This window comes from Hetaerina americana, unplaced genomic scaffold (assembly GCF_022747635.1).
Source record: "Hetaerina americana unplaced genomic scaffold, ioHetAmer1.1.p SCAF_4, whole genome shotgun sequence".
In the NCBI taxonomy this organism is placed as follows: Eukaryota; Metazoa; Arthropoda; class Insecta; order Odonata; family Calopterygidae; genus Hetaerina; species Hetaerina americana.
The window spans coordinates 24,545,184-24,562,804 of record NW_027286985.1 but is presented as its reverse complement, the minus strand read 5'-3'; the positions used below and the strand labels follow the sequence as shown (position 1 = coordinate 24,562,804).

General features: G+C 38.1%; 1 protein-coding gene across 3 annotated transcripts in view; it reads right to left on the bottom strand.

Annotated features, from left to right (window-relative positions):
* st (ATP-binding cassette transporter scarlet) overlaps positions 1 to 17,621 on the bottom strand; it is a 127,354-nt gene that overhangs the window by 49,541 nt on the left and 60,192 nt on the right. For all 3 annotated transcript variants that reach the window (XM_071589641.1, XM_071589642.1, XM_071589640.1), the window contains exon 6: positions 3,727 to 3,863. In XM_071589641.1, coding sequence (XP_071445742.1) covers positions 3,727 to 3,863 — 137 coding nt within the window. The remainder of the gene's footprint in view (positions 1 to 3,726; positions 3,864 to 17,621) is intronic.

Below are 17,621 nucleotides of genomic sequence, written 5' to 3'. Positions count from 1 at the left end.
CTGTCATGGTTGAAATGTACAATCAGATATCTGGAGGTAGCAGGAGATAAGAAGAGAGACGGAATGTATCATCAATTTTAATGATCAACCAAATATTCTAAAGTAGATACTAGAAACGCCTTGTTTGCAATATTTTTCCGAACTCCTAGTTCCTTTGAGTTCTGTTTTTTCATTTCAGAGAAATGTATGAAATTAAGTAATTTAATGACGGACAAAAACTCAAACTTCTTCCTCAATACTGTCTAATCTATTCCCAAAGTAAAACCAGGTAGACAAAAACTTATAACAAAAATCATTACCTTTATATGCGTTTTTGACCTATTTAAAATCAATGTCACGGAACCCAGACAATTAATTTGAGTTTCAATAAATATCAATAGAGAGAATAAATATCATTAATATGTATATATACATAATATATATGTATGTATATGAAATAAACACTGGGTAATTGACAAGAGGGATACAATTTAAACCACTTCATGGATTTATGAATATGTTGACTGAAAAACATTTCCTCTTTGGTTATATGAATGCCCTGTTCCGAGTAAAATAAGGATGCCCTCAAGCTCAGTTAAACCAACAAGTAATCGCAAAAAAATGTGATACTTTGATTGTCTTTTCATTTTTGGTAATGTCATTAAATAAAGAAACAAAAATGCAATGTAGCATCACATTACAGGAATTAAAAATTCTCTATTCTATTCTTTGCTCTTACGATCGGTTACGTTTTTTTTTCATACATGTGGGAGGAACGAACCATTTGCTTAGATTGAAGAATTCTTTTGGCCGTATCTCAAGTTTATTTGTCGGATGGATAGATTTATTTTCTTGTCAGAGTTTTTCAAGCGCCAGCTGCAATGCACTGGCTCCCGACACGAAGTAAGACCTGTTGAAGATTTTTCACCTTTATTCACTCTTAACCTGCGATCATGGGCGCTTTCTCTCTTTTTAAAAGTATTATTGATTATTGGCTCAGGTTAATGGTAAGTTTTCGGATGCAATGAAATACAAATATGACACCATTCGAATAGAAATGTGGAATACTCCAATTATTTAATCTCTTCAGATTGTTGCGCTAAAAATCATTCAAGATATCTAGCACTATTTACCGATGCATCGTTATCCATTCCTTGTTCATTACTCCCAAGAATCTCCGAGGAAAACTCTGAAAGGGCATCCCTTCGCCTTGTATTTGTTTAGTACCAGCGTCGCCGTAGAGATTGATAACGTGTTCTAGTTGACGTCGTACATGCGTTTGGCTGCTTCGTTCGCCGCAGCAGAGGCATGTGCTTGCATGACTTCTGCGACGGCTGAGTCTCTCAATTCCTTTTATGTGCACCTGAATGCATTATTAATTTGCGCCGTGAGGGTTTCGACTCTCACTCGGTCCCACGCGACGAGTTGAAGGTATGAAATGGAACGAAGGGAGCTCCCGAGGTGGACTACCGAGCTGTGCTGCAATTGAACTCCTATGAGAAGAGTTCCGAAATAAATTTACGAGCAATGGCGGAGGAAATGTTTAGGGCCCACGCGAAGATCTTCTGCCCCTGTTTGACGTCGAAATGCCCTCACGTTCTCCTGTTCACTTTCGCATAGAGCTTTATTACGATTGCAGGGACGTCAAGTTCTTTGTGTGGAAAAATAGACGAATTTCCCTAAGGCGAGGGAAGGATTTTTTGTCAAAACTTGATCTTCAAGTTCGTTTCAACGAATTTCGTATTTTAAAGCGAAAGTGGTAACATGCAAATAAGGAAGTAGTGCTAGTGAGAGATACAACCAGAGAGTTGTATTGATGGCGCATCAATTACGTGCATTGTTGGAAAAAAGGGAAATATTATTTAAATGGGGAGTTTCTTCGTTTGATTTTTCCAAAATTTTACTAAGGAGAAGGTCAAGGTTAGACCTTCCTTTTTGTTCTTCTGACTTTGACTCAGCATCTCCAACTGCCTCCTAAATGTTCATAGAATGACATTATGTAACGAGATGTTCCTACCTTATCCTCTGTATTTTGCAAGTTTGCTTATCTTCCTACAATGAATCTTCACGCTTTACTTCCATGCCATTTTAAATTCCCTCTGATTAGAGAGGTCTAATAAGAGAGTTCAATGCATTTGAACTATAAATCTATACAACATGGGTATTATTTTATGCTTAAGTAAATTCTGGGTGTGTAATATTAGAAAAGAAAGACCTGAATATGGAAAAACCCTTAGTGAAAACCTTTTGATAGAGTAGAGGGTAGGAAGTAGACGGAAGCAATTGGAGAGAGACTTAACATAATTTGCGAATTTTGAGAGGTGCCAGTGCGTTCGAGACTACAGAAGAAGGGTATTATTAGGGAAGAGATTTGAAGAAAGGGAGAGAAGATACTATTCGGGACGGTATGAAGGAAGTGAAAACTGTGAAATAACGAACCCATTCACGTACGGTATTAGTGTTCATATTGTGCAGAAAGGCTCGGCAGCGTACAGATAGTACTTGTTAGAATCCACCCTCAATCCGTGCCTACATGACCGACCAGTTATGCTAATGATCCTTTGTCGGCTTGTACTCCCGTGAATAACGGAGTATGGGGGCACTGACCCGCGAAATACTCTAAAATTTTCACAGGCATAGGTATGAATACACGTTATGAGTTAGTGTTGCAATAGGATCTGCACAGCGTGCAGTCAGATAACAGATAATCGAGGAGAGTGATGGAAGTAAAATGGATAGAGTAACATTGAAGAAATAGGAACTTCGAAAAGTGGGTTGAGAGGGAAACCTAATGATGATACTTACAAGAAGGAGAGGGAAACTAATGGGGCACATCCTGAGGCACAATGGCTCACTGAAGACCGTAATTGAAGGAAACATGAAGGAGAATAATTACAGAGGAAGTCAAAGGATGATGAATCACGAGGGGGAGGGGAGATGTCAGTAGAAGGAAATATGGGGGCATAAAGAGATTGATAGGTGACAGGATAGCTTGGAGAGCTACTGGTACAAGCCACTCGTCGCATTAATGCATCACCGGTGACGGTGATGAATGTAAGACGTGCAGACTCGGTCGAACGCATTTAATGAAGGTTTTAATTGGCAAAACATTAAGTTGCGCGGTTGCTCTCCCATTTTGCGACGCGGAGAGAAATTATAATGGTCGTCATCTATCGGCTACCGGGGAAGTATCGTAGGATGGAATGGAAGACTTCCGTCAAGAACCCATTAAATAACCGAAACTAGTTTTAAAATAGTGGTGCGGAAAACTGATGCTGATGATGAAATGGGCAGATGAGTTGAGAAACTCGGAAGTTTGTATTCACAAACAAAGAATCACTAGAACACGAAAATAATTAGTGGAAAATGAAATAATTAGATAGTAATGGGACTCATCGATGCAAATGAATTTGTCAGGAGTGTAACACGTACAAGGAAAGCATGAATATGTAGAAAAAAGCGTCAATGTTCAAGCATGCGACAATATGGCCATAATATGGGAATTTAATAGCTGACATATTCAATAATTGAGGAATTACATATGTTCTAAAAGTATGCATTAATTTATTACCAACGTTTTGATTTACTTATTTATAAAAAGAATCGTTGGGAATGACCAACGAATTTACTCGGGCCGAATTCTTAAGTAATTGAACTTACCTACAATTGAAATTATGTGTTCAGTGACCACAGCGAGGTAAATTATCTGGAAATTCAGACATTTTATTGTATTTTAAATGCACATACCGTAAAGTTTAGTGTTTCCCGCACAGTGAGCGCTCCGACGAAAATATCTTCCTGGTGCATGTAACCACATAGTTTGCTCATGAAGTCGCCAGTGGGTCGGCCATTGACTCTTATGTCACCATCGATCACAACTCCATCTGAAAAAAATATCTTCATTAATTAATTGACTTGTAAGGTTTTTTATGATTTTTATTACCGTTAGCGGACGAGTTCATTGCGAGAAATATTTGAAAATATTTTGAAAAATATGCTAATTGTCTTTGGTGGCAAACTCAACTCGCTATCAGTTGTTGTAGTGGACGCAAAAATTAAGCGTTTGAATAAAATTATTAGGCTGGTTTCAAAATTAGTTACAATTTTCAACCCTCGACATTCACTCTGGGAAATCCGAAGCCCTCAAAAAGTGTGAAATACATTTCTCCTGTGATGGAATGCAAGTGCCTGTTAATTCTAAGAAAGGGAAATTTATCATTTCAAGAGTCTTAATTTTTAATAACTCGGACGCGTCATAATGATGCATCATATGTATGTAGCTGATTAATGATGACGCATCATTAATCATCAGATTCCTCTGTTGTGTATGCTCAGTAATGAAGATAGACGCAAATAGCGAGCAATATATCAGTGCGAAAAATGCTACTTTTGTCAGGCAAATGGCCACCAAATCAATGTACCCGCTCGATCTTATTTGTCTCCCTTTCCTCTCTCTTTTAACTCTTTGGTGAAAACATAATCCGTTTTAATTTTTCCTATACGGCTGTGTAGAATGACACCTTTCAACTTGTTTCTGCCAACTCATTTTGCACGAGCCATATTTGAAAGTTGAGGTAAATTTCAGGGTGAAGTTCAAGTACAAATGAGAAGAAAACCCACCTATCTACGAGGGTCATCCGGAAAGTAGTACCCGTTCGTGAAATAAAGACACAAAAGTAAATATTAACAAACATAAAAAATTTTATTTGAAAGAGGATACTTTAAACTACTTCTCAACATAATCTCCAAGCAAATTAAGGCATTTGTCATAACGTGTGACAAGTTTCTGTATTCCTGCTGCATAGTCCTTCGCCGCCAGCTCATTGAGATACGCGAGGGACCCATCTTGCACAAATTTTTGCATAATGCAGATGGTGTTTAACAATTTCATGAACAATTGTTCGAGAAACATTGGGAAAATGCTCACAGATGTCATCAATTGTGACGCGCCGATCGTTCCTCACGAATTCGTCAACTGAGCTCACCAGTTGGTCTGTAATGACAGACGGTCTCTCCGAACGCTCATCGTCGTGTGTGTTCCCCCTCCCCATGTTGAAGTTGCGACACCACCGCCGAACAGACGACTCGTCCATTACATTGTCTCCATACACCTCCTTTAATTGGCGATGAATGTCACATGGGCGAACGTTTCTTGCATTGAGGAATTTAATCACTGCCCTCACTTCACAACTGGCGGCGTTCTCAATTTTTTTAAACATTGTAAACAATCACAGAAACAACACAGGCAATGCTAGCGTCACGCAACTTGGCTCAGAGAAGGCAGACAAGCCACTGAAGCTATCTGACCTCGTCCAGCGGCTACTCGCGTCGTCAGCACTTCATGCGGCACGAACGGGTACTACTTTCCGGATGACCCTCGTACGTTCTCGCGCTCGCGAATACTCCGACGTATAAAATGCTTCATCTTCCAGGCTTGCCTATCGACAAGTCATTTCGTGAGAATGTGATAATGTAGAGAGTCTCTAAATCTCATTTCAGCACTTTCCGGCCGACCGTCCGTTCTTCAGCGGGAGATTTCCTGCTTCCCTCTCCTCGCGAAAAATGACGATCTGTGACAAGTTCTTAGCAAAAATGGTCGCTGCAAATTTATTTACGAGAAACCATTAGTCGTTGGAAATGTAAATGTGCAGACATTTACCTGTAGCCTGCCGAGCGAGTTTTGCTGCAAAATTCGCCAATGAAGAAGCAAGGCAAATTTTGAATTTGTGATTCACTTGTAATGAGGTAGAATATTTTACATTCTGTGGTAGATGCCCAGTAACAAGCGAGAATGCACCTAATTACTATCGCAAGTTTTAACTTTATTTTTACTAATTAGGTTAAAAAATCCTCTCCCATTATAACAAAATCCATTTTATCATTTTTAACTAGATAATTACATTTTTCGATTTCTACTTTATGACGGCAATGTCATATATGGCATACGTGATCTGTGCAATAAATGCGCGAACTGGTTCATTCAGGCGGCAATGACGCGGACTATAGCCCTGCCCACTAGCGGCGCTAGTTGCCTGAGACCCAATGAGCCGTCTGTACTTGGCGGATCGTCGAGTTGTGCGTATGGTGCCAGTTATCTTAGTTTCTGTTGTCCTTGTTTTTACTGCTTGTCCAAAATGGAAATTGATGAAATCACGGAGCAACGAATCAACATCAAGTTTTTTAGTGAAGTGCGGTGAAAGTTATCAAGGAATTACTGAAATGTTGACCGCTGTTTACAGTGACAATGCTCTGAAGAAAACATCCGGTTTCAAGTGGATTAAGCGTTTTAAAGATGGCCGACAAGATGCCACGGATGATCCAAGGCCGGACGACCTTCAATCACTTGTGTTGACGACAACATTGATCGTGTGCGGTCCCTTGTCCTTATCGACCGTCAGAAAACTTTCCGAATGATTGCTGATGAACTGAATTTAGGAAAATCAACAAAGCGCTATATTTCAACCGAACATGATGGCTGGATCCTTCACCATGACAACGGACCTGCACATTCGGCATTAGATTTTCGTCAGGTTCTGGCAAAAAAATTCAATCACCATCCTTGATCATCCTCCTAATTTGCCAGATGTCGCCCCCTGCGACTTTTTCCTATTCCCAAAATGTAAAAATGCGATGAGGGGACATCACTGGGAAGATGTGGACACAATAAGGCAAGAAAAGACGAGAAAACTAAAAAGCCGAACTGCCGAGGACTTCCATGGGTGCTTTTAACAGTGGAAAAGGAGATGGAATAAGTGAATAGTGACGAATTTAGAGGACTTTTAAGGGTACAAAATCGGTGTAGACTAAATTTTGCAAAATAAAGTTTTTATGAACACAGTTCGCGTATTTAATGGGCAGAGTGGTGAGTATAAAAATGTTCTCTATTTGGCTCATTAGTGAATTGAAGTTTGCCATTGGTTTATTTGATTAATTGAGAGTTTCTTTTACCGTTTTACGAAAAATCACTATTAAGGAGCAATTAAGAAGCGACCAATGTAAATTCAGTATTCTTGTCTAAAATACCCCGTGCAAAATGTAAGCCAAAATTGTTTAAGCCATGGTTAACTGAAGGTCAAAAGAGTTAAAAATGGATCAAGTTATTTTAATTGTCTTAATTACTTTTATTTACATCTTAACTCTTGTCTTAATTTTACTTTGAGAAATCTATATCTAATGACGATGCAGCAGAGATTATCAAGAATTTTGTATTACGTGCCTTATAGGAGGCTTCGGCCGTTAAAAGAGTCAGTCGAGAGATCATTCGCTATTTTAAGATCGAAATCTCTGATCGCATATGTATCCCCTGCGGAGGCATGAGCATCACCTCTCAAAATTATTGAAAAATCAGGCTTCTAAGATGAAAAACCCAATTTCGCGCCGTGACGTAATTAAGAGCTGGACGTCCTGATACAGTATTCCCAGTCAGGCAAGTTGGTTACTTAAATGTATAGATATGATCTTTTTTAATTGCGGTATCTCTCAAAATACTCAAGATGTCATTTTAAGCATGCTATTAGCGTAATTTGTTTCAAATTGCATGAATTCAAACTACTCAGTGCCTACCTTCTACTCTTAATTGGTCAGATAAAAGTAATTATTGCAATTGTGGAATTAGAGTAATATAGCTTAGATATATTCCTCCACATCAAGCATCATAATAAAAAGGTATGGCATCAAATGGAAGGACTGTTTCACCAGCGGTAATATGCTACGAATTCGAGGGAAATTTGAATAGAATAGAATTAATGAATATCACAATGGTTTTGAGTCACAAAGTTGGTATGTCGACTCGACAACTCTGAACCCAATTTTTAACGTAAATTTACGACTCGGTTGCCTGAAATATGTTACCATGTTTCTTTAAGGTAGTCTGAGAAGTCTCTTGCAAGGATAATGATAATATTTGTCGCCATAAAAGAAGTCGAGATACAATCAACTTTGTAAAAAGAGTTACCTACCTGCTGACTTCATCATTCCAACTGTTGTATTTTGCAGCGCTTCAGTATCAGGATTGAGTTAAGAACAGTGTTAACAGAGGTGAATGGAGATGTTTAAAACAAAGGAAAACGAATTAATAAGTGCCAGGCTGGGCACATTAATTTACCTACATCTGGTGGTGGGAACACTGCAGTTAGCTATTAGTTTTCACGATTGATCATTTCGATAAAATATTCCCCACCCGTGCAGATGAATGGGTTCGTCATGCACCCTTTCAGGAATTTTTATGGATCAACCTCTAAGTGCAACTTGTCAAATAAATTTAAATTCGTGTTTTTACTTTCAGAGTGTAGATTTTATGCGTTCATTCGAATTTTCTACTACATCAGCTGTCTCTGAAAGCCATTGTTGCTTACATTTATCGATATCACTAAACACATATTGAGTATTTTCTTAATGAAAATCTTTCCACCTTATCGTAGTCTTCCGTTTCCAAGGCGTAAATCGTTGGGGGAAAAATAGCATGCGCGTGAATATTTTGAGGAACAGGAATTAACCATCGCGGAGGTCTTCCTTATAAAGCCTACTTTACGGCGACATGAATTGGTGAAGGCAGGTGAACAAGGATCCTTTCCGGTTGAGAAATAAATATGTCAATTACATCCATTCGAGTAAAGGAGGAGTCGCCCATTTAGAGACCCTACCGTCTACAGCATGGATCTTTCTCGTGGTGAATTTACAATGCATGCGTATATTGCTTTTATATTCTCCGTTTATTCCGATAGAGAGACGCAGTGAAATTTAAGTCTTAAGTGGTGGACACAAACGTACAAAAGCGAAAAGAGGAGTGCCGAGATGTAAATGCTGTAAAAAAATATGCATTGGGTGGAGGGAATTGGTGATCAAAGAAGAAAGCGTAAGATCGCATCTCCCATGCGTGTTTCGCCCGTAAACTCTTCTCTGAGGAAGATGTTGCTAACGATTAAATACGAGACGAGGTTTGCAGGGAGAATCGTGGACTGCTGCAATTGAAGACTATCTAAAATTTCCCATTTTTGTTCTACACTCGTATATATGTAATGTTTTATTGTCTATTTGAAGACCAAAAATCGGTTTAATGTTAAATAATTATGCCATCAAATAAATGCATGGAAACTTCTGATTTTTTCAATCAACTACAGGTATAAGGTCATAAAAACATGATGGTTTTGTTTTTGTTATCTCCAAACCAACATTTCTAAGTGGAACAACTAGTCAATAAAAATTAACTAATTGCTTTAAATTATTTCATCACGGAATTTGGTATGAATAATTTAAATACGCATAGTTTTTAACTTTACGTAAGTAATAGACTTTTTTCCCTAAGTGGGCCTTGGTCGGCATAATATGTTTGTATAATTATTATTATCATCATCGGTAATCTTCCAGTTAAGGTAGGGTTTGGATGGACATGGGCGACCAAACGGTACAGCGACAATTCCCTTGCATCTCCCAGCAAAACAATTCAACATCCTACTCTACAACAAAATTTCTAAACAACTCCGTATAAATGAAACAGTTTCTGGCGTCACTTGGTGGAAATTCTTCATATTGAAATTAAATTTAAAATGCTTCGCCTTTCCACGTAAAAAATACAATAAATAAATAAAAGTAAATTAAACTCCGTATAATTTCTTCCTTTATTCCATCCAGCATCCCTATCCTATTTGTACCCCTTCCTCATTAGCCTAACATCATCATTTCTATCATAAAATTTAACATCCCATTGCCCATCAAGGTGCTCTGCAATCATTTTTCCTGTCTCCTTTTGATTTCTCCGAACAATCCCCTCTCCTCCGTCACCATACGTAGCACCATCTCTTTTGTTTTCCTTTATCTGTTTCCTTTCCAGGTATTTTCCTTACGTCCATACTACATTGAATCGAATTTAATTGAAATACTTCTTTGAATACCATGTAATTTTGAATCTTGCAATCCCATTTCTGTCGAAATTTTTCATTTTACATTTCTTGGTTAGTCCCATTGTTAATGTGCTCTTTGCGTTTGGTCGGAAGTTAAGTATATGATGAATTAAGCCCGATTGCCATTCAAATGAGTTTGTCCGGGACTTCAGATGGCGAGAAGAAATTAAATTTGTGTTTTTTTTTCCATGTCTAAATGAAAATGATGGATTATGAGTCGTAAAAGATTACGCTCTGGGTAGACTAAAACGCAAACTCCCGTTATTCGTTTATTTTATTCATCCAGAACACCCCTCCGAGAATTCCTCCCAGTTGAAATTTACCGAATAAACTGAAAATGAAACTTTTTGTTGTACTATTTTGTCTCTATAAATAAAAATTCTAAGTATTTATTTTTCACTGCGCATTCACGCTGCTTAAAATTATTCAATAAATAAACCAGTGTTCGTGGTAAAATGTTTTTAAACTCAATTAAAAATTCGTGATAGTATTAATTAATTTAGTTCAATACTACTAAATTTGATAGCCGTTCGATTATGATTTCTTTATGAGTCGGCTATAAAATCTTTTTGTAACTGTATTCTCAAACGTAGAAGTCGATTTTCGCTCCTTATACTCTTTATCTGTCATCATAATAGCACTGCTTACATTACCTTCATTTCGAATTCACCCTCTGCAGTCTCTATGTCACAACTATGATTAAACTCCGAATGGATTATATAATCACCATATCTCTGCTTCCCCGCAATGAACTCTTGCATGAAAAAACCTATAATATTAATTAATTAGCCTCCCTTACGAACAAGTATATCCCTATTTCTCGTGGAGATTTGTAGGTATTCATGGAATTAAGAACAAACTTAATCTTACGAAATCAACATTAGCTCTGTTTTCATCACACTGGCAATTATTTCCCGCTCAGTTTCTGTAACTTTGGTGCATAAATTACCATAATATGCCTACAGCAATATTGGTCATAATTGCATGCCGTAGAAATGAGAAAGATAGGCAGTTACGTAAGTCGTAAACAAATTTTAAAGTCTCTACACTAAACCCAAAATTTTGGCTGGAAATGCCAGTCTAGTTATTTTTTTACATTTCTCTTTTATTTTTTTAAAGTTTAATTTACAAGGATAGAATCGCCGAAAATAAGTTGTTGTTATCAATGTAGTCTAGCCTCGGCGTATTCCGTGGCGAACATTGAGCTTTGTTCACTAGTCGAAAGGACTGTTGATGGTCGCGGAGATATATTATCAGGGATTTAAAAGTGCGATAATATTATACGAGGAAGATAAAATCGGTAAAACATAAGGGAACGGAATTTTTATGGGTGTGAAAGGAACGGAAGAAGGCAAGGGGAATGTGGTTTTTCAGCCTAGAGTACGGATATCTTTCACTCTCCATCACTCTATAATCTCTTCAGGTTCAAAGGTTTTCGAACCGAGAGAACATTAAAAACAACTGATCGCGTTTACGACCAGGCTCACCGATATCTACGACAAGCAAATCGCATTTGCCGTAGAGGCATTTAAACCGAGAACTGAATTAATTTTTTCGTCCCCTAAATAAATTGACGGAGATTGTTATCAGAAAAACGCCAGAGACTTTTAATTTAATGATATTGGACTTAGGTTCATGTGGTACACGTTGTGAAGATTGAAGCCATTTTTAATTCCCTACCTTGCTTTTCCCTTCATTAAAATAGCCTCAGGTCACTTAAGTATTCGATAACAGCGAAATCTTTTCGCATGATGTAATTCTAAGTTCAAAGAATTTTATTCACGAATCAATTAGGCTTTATTTACAAAAATATAGATTTTTAAATTAGTCTTCAATACACTAATGGATAAAAGTAAATGACATGATCTTGGGTTTATTATAATGATTCGAAGACCATCGAGTCTTTTAGGACCCATTATGCAAGCAAGAAGGCTTGCAAAAGAGCCGTATTAAGGAGACACCAATCCGTTTGAAGGACGCAGAATGAAAAGTTAAAAAAAATAAACTAAAACACGTCGATTCGTTGAAATGGAATATGAATATTTAGTAATTTCAAATGTAGTATGAAGTTGATGGGATAAATCCGATAAAACAGACAAAGTTGGGTGGAGGAAATATTGAAAGTTGGTATAGTTGGATTTTAAAGTCCGTGACATAAAGGAGAATGTTGCTAAAGTGGGGCTAAGAAAGGGAAACAGCCCAAAGATATGCAGAAGTTACGAAGAACGGAAGGAGGACATTATGTACTGCAAACAAAAAGTTCCTGGGATACGTATAAGATAATAGTCCTTAGTAATCATCCAAAACTTACCCTTAAAAGGCAGAATATCTCAAATAAATGCCCCTTTGAAAAGTGGTCATAGATATCAGATATCTTTCAGCTATCTGTGAATTCTTTCCACCTTCTTTGCGAGGAATTGAGTGACGGGATAGTAACATTGCGATTTGGCGCCGAGAATATCATGCCTTTGACGATTGAGGAGAAAATTATAGCTCAGGTAAACACCTCTATAATTACTTAATCTTTAAAAGACGGTTTTTCACTCACGACGCAGCTTCATAAATGATGCCATTAAGTCTTTTCTTCATCGTGCGGAAAATACCTGATTCAAGATGTCTTACGATATTTGAAAAAAAATAATTAATAGTTACGATAGTTATTCGAACGTAATTGGTTAGGAATGGTAATTCACTCCCAAGCTGGATTGAGTCACCATCGGCGTTAATCGAGATCGATCATCGTTCATCAGCGTTAAACCTTTTGCATCAAATGTTTAAAAAAATTACGGTTTTTATTGCCAATGAAATTTTTTGAATGAAGGAAAATGAAAAGCAATAAAATCAGGGATGTAAACGGGGATATACTGATAGAAGGTGTTGGAAGAAGATATTGGAAATATATGGAAGCAATATATCGAAGAACTCTACCGAGGTCCGAGGCCGCTGGAAGAAAACCTGATGAAGGAAGAGAGTGGAACGGGTGACGAAAACTAGGGTCCGTACATACTGAGGAGCGAATTCGATAGAATAGTAAAAGACCTTAAGAAAAACAAAGCTCCTGGAGAAGACAAAATCGACGGGGACACCATCATGGCACTCGGAAACAAAGCCGAGGACAATCTGTATGGAATAATTAAAGATAGCCGATGACTTTCAAAAGAATGTGATGATCGCGATACCAAAGAAGATGATGACAGAGAAATGTGAGGAAACCAGAACCTTGAGTGGCATTGTCGCATGCATCAAAAATACGTACGCGAATAATAAGTTGAAGGATGGAAGGGAAAATTGAAGATAGCCAATCGCAAAACCAATTTGGCTTTAGGAAGAACAGAGGAACCAGGGAAGCCATACTCTGTCTAAGAATCATGCTAGAGGAAACAATATATGTGAATGAGCAACTGTATGTAGCATTCGTGGAATTGGAGTGAGTCTTCGACAATGTGGAATGGAACAAAATGTTTGGAATGCTGGAAAAACTTGGAATAGATTACAAGGACAGAAAAATATTCTGTCAGCCATACAAAAAGCAAATAGCCACAATGCGAATGAGAGATGAAAGCCATATAGAGGCTAAAATTAACGAAGGAGTTAGACAGGTTAAAATGTAATGAAATAATTGACTTTGTAATTCCACACACTTTATTTTAAAAACACGACCCAGGTTTCGACGTTGAACGTCATCATCAGGTGAGACGTCATCTTCATCAGGTCAGATCTGATGATGACGTTCAACGTCGAAACCTGGGTCGTGTTTTTTAAATAAAGTGTGTGGAATTACAAAGTCAATTATTTCATTACATTTCAATATGTTATACAAATTCCATAAATTTACGCCTGAGACAACAAATTTTATTGAGTTAGACAAGGATACAGTCTCTCACCTGCATTGTTCAGCATGTAACAGGAGGAGGCAATTAGAGAAGCACAAGGCATCGGATTAAACGGATTTAGGATCAATGGAGAAGAGATAAACATGCTACGCCTCACCGACGATATTGCAATGATGGCAAAAAAGCAAGAGGATCTTCAAAGGTCACTAAACGTATTGGATCAAGTTCTACAAAGATACAACGTGAACATAAACAAGACGGAGACTAAAATCCTAGAATGTGCAAGAGAGAAGCGGGGCACTGATAGGGCAAAAATTAAAATAAAAAAGGAAGTACATTGCAAAAAATAACAGGAAGTAAGACAATTAGCATCAGATAGGGTAGGATGGAGGGCTGCAGTCAACTAATTTAAGGATTAAATGACTAATGGTGATGATGCCTATCTACCATTTTAATTCGGTTCAGGTATCTGACGTTAAAAAGGAAATAAGAGAGTCATTCTCAGGAACATTCCTGAGTAGTTTTTCTCGTTTATTGTCTTTATATATGAGTTTTGAATTACTTTGATCATGGATATCGATGCATGAGTTATCTGAAAAGATACAATTAGTATATATACGCACAGCGGTAACATATTGATTTAAAATGCTTAGTGGTTCATATCTAATGAATCACACGAAAAAATCCATGATCGTGGTGTATGATTTTAAATTGGGATTCCGAATGGGGGAGGTAAACATACCTTCAGCTGCTCATTTTAAGACCCTTTAGCATTGATTTAGTCTCGGTTCAATACTTATTAATCTCTCCGCCTGCTTTGCAGGATAACTTTCAATTGCCGTAGATGGACCGTACAATTCATGTCACACGTTTTCGCGCAGTAGAAAAAAAGTAGAATGCCACAATACGTAGACTTCCCTGAAAAAATGACTAGGAAATGCCGGTGGAAGATAATTCTCCTCGATATATAAACCTTTGGTTTACGAAGAAATCGAATCAGCGGGAGGAAAATGATTTCGTCGGGAAGTGGTGGTAAAGGAAGAGGTTTCGCCATCCCACGAAGAATGTAAGAAATGGGTTTACCGTAATACACCTTTTCAACCACAAACTCTAGCTTTCCAGAGAATTTCCCTCAGAGCATAAGTAGGCAGGATCAAATTCACGACGCAGACTGCGTCTGGATGTTTGGAGGGCGCGGAAGCGATACATTCTGCGTTATCGAGAAGAATGAATGTAGGGCAGCCCGACTCTTTGAAAAAAAATTATTACCACATTATTGTGGAGAAAGGAAAGTGTCTGTGGGATACTTTTGGCATTTAGACATGAAATGCAAATACCATTTGAGAAAAAAATGGAATCATTAATCAAAGTAATTGAAAATACTTGAATTGGCTGGGTTCACTTTCGAAGCTTAATAGTTTCCGTAGTTGATTTATATTTACACTTCGGGCGCGAGGGCACTATAGACCTGAATAAATTCAAAGAAATTAAACTTCGGAGGTCTTTCTCCGTACGCAATAAGTGATGGAGAAGCTTGAGGACGTCCTCTCCCCATCCAATCTCCGTAAGCCTTCTTCCACTCTACCATCCTTTCCGTTGGGCTTCTACCCCTCTACCGTATGCCTAAGGGTAGCTTATAATATATAGTTTAGACAGATGTAAATCTCTCGTCGTACTGTGAATATTACGACCAATACGACTCTTCTCCTGGTGCTCTACTGATTAAGAAAGTATGTAACATGTCCATTAATTAATCACGCAGAAATAATTAAGCTATAAGTCACGTGCTCGTGTCAATAAACACAATGGTGACGTTTTTTAAAGCGCTCGCGACAAAAATTATTGCTACGGTAAAAATAAAACTTTATTTCATAACCTAATCGATCTAATTTATAACCATTAATGTCAGTCAATCTAGTCAAAAGATATCAAGCCTTATCGCGCACTTAATGGAATTGCTGTTATTATTTTAATTGACTGATTGCTGTGGTTGGAAACTATTTAAAGTAATATTTCCCATTAGAAGTTAACGATCGCAAATTTTAAACTACTTTAATTACATTTCCAACGTACCCCTGCGTTTTCTCTCGCAGGCTTTGGATGCTGGGTTTATTTCCACAAGAACAAGAATTTCCCTGCTAAATAATGTTACTCCCTCCGTTTCAGTTCTGTTGCAACGCCGTAATATTGGAGAATCCTGAATTTCGCGACCTATTTTGAGGGAGGACCGGAATCATGCAGGTCTTATGGGCCTCATTAGCACAGCGTGCGATTTTGAGCTGGCTGAAACTAGGTTCCAATTTAGGGGGTTGACCTCTGGGCACAACCGGCTGAATTTCGGCCATTTGGATCTTGTACCGGAAACATTATAGAGACCAGGCAAGCAGAAGGGGGAAACAACTGTGTCTTGCCGTGATTACGTAATTTCTTAGCCCAAAGTCAGTGCGGCACTTCAATTGGTGTGTTTGAAACTTCTTTGATCCCTGGATCACCCTCCCCCGTCTTAGGTTTTTTCCATAAATTTAATCTGAAATCCGACCGACACCCTTTTTTCTTTTAAAGGAGTACGCATTTAAGATTTCCGATAGTGATATTCTGGATGAGTTCCAACGGATTCAGTTCCATGTGCCAAAAAAATATGCTGCCTCGTAAGATTCGAATTTTTAGCGAAGCAGCAACACCTTGCCCACTCGTCCTCTTAAAATTTCTTGGGTGATGGACGCTTTGCGGCAATCGTCTCGCAGATTTTAATGGTGATTGCACTGATGCAATGAAAACGGGCGGCGTTGATGTATCTTGACATCCCTTTCAGTAAAGAAACTAATAAAATGGCTCATGCACTTCCATCAAGGCCTTTAGGTGCATACATAATTTAAGTATTTTAATGCGTCTAGAAGGTAGTATTTTCAGGCCTATTCCAAAAATGGCGCTTCTATCTTGGTAATATTTCTTTGCAGCATTGCTATTTATTTTCTTTAATAGTTCACGGTTTGCCATTGCATAACATATACACTAATCCGTTGTTATAATAATCGGTGTATATTTAATATTTTTAATTAAAATCTTCATATCCGTAGTCATACAAATTAGCGTCGGAATCGTTTAGTTTCCCCTGGAGAGTAAAATTTGCAACACTCCTTTGTTGTTATAATGAGATTACCACTGCTATATATATATTTTTTTAAGGTAATCTACCGGTTAAGGTAGGTTTTTCGATGGACACAACTACCAAACAAATATTTTGTGACTACTAACAAAACACAACCCTAAATTCTACTCTACACCAGGTCCCTCTTCATCTCTGAGTACTTTCTTCCGCCCTTCATCCCGTCCAACATCCCTATCCTGTTCCTTCCCTTTCCTCTTTTGCCCAAAATTCTACCCTCTATCAAAGTCTTCAACATTCCACTGCCGGTCAACACCCCCTTCATCCACTTTTCCTGCCTCCATAGGATTGCTCCCAACAAACCCCTCTCTTCGCCCACCATACCAAGTACTTCCTCATTTGTTTTCTTCTCTGTGCATTTCACCTTCTCCATTCTTCTCCACACCCACATTTCAAAAGCCTCCAGTCTACGTCTATCCTCCTGCTTCAATGACCACGTTTCCGCGCCGTACATAGCTACGCTCCATATCAAAGTTTTTACGAGTCTTTTTTTAACATCCTTACTCAAAGTCCCCGTCATCAACTCCCTCCTCCTCGTGAAAGCCTCTTTGCCTAGCGCAATTCTTCTCCTTACGTCCCTACTACTTTGACCGTGTTGGTCCAAAACACTACCGAGATACGTAAACTGTTCTACCTGCTCTAGTTTTTGCCCTCCTATTTTGATGTTAAGCTTGCCCTTTTTCTTTCTAGAAAATCGCATAACCTTAGTTTTATTAATGTTGATTCTCATCCCATACCCGTCGC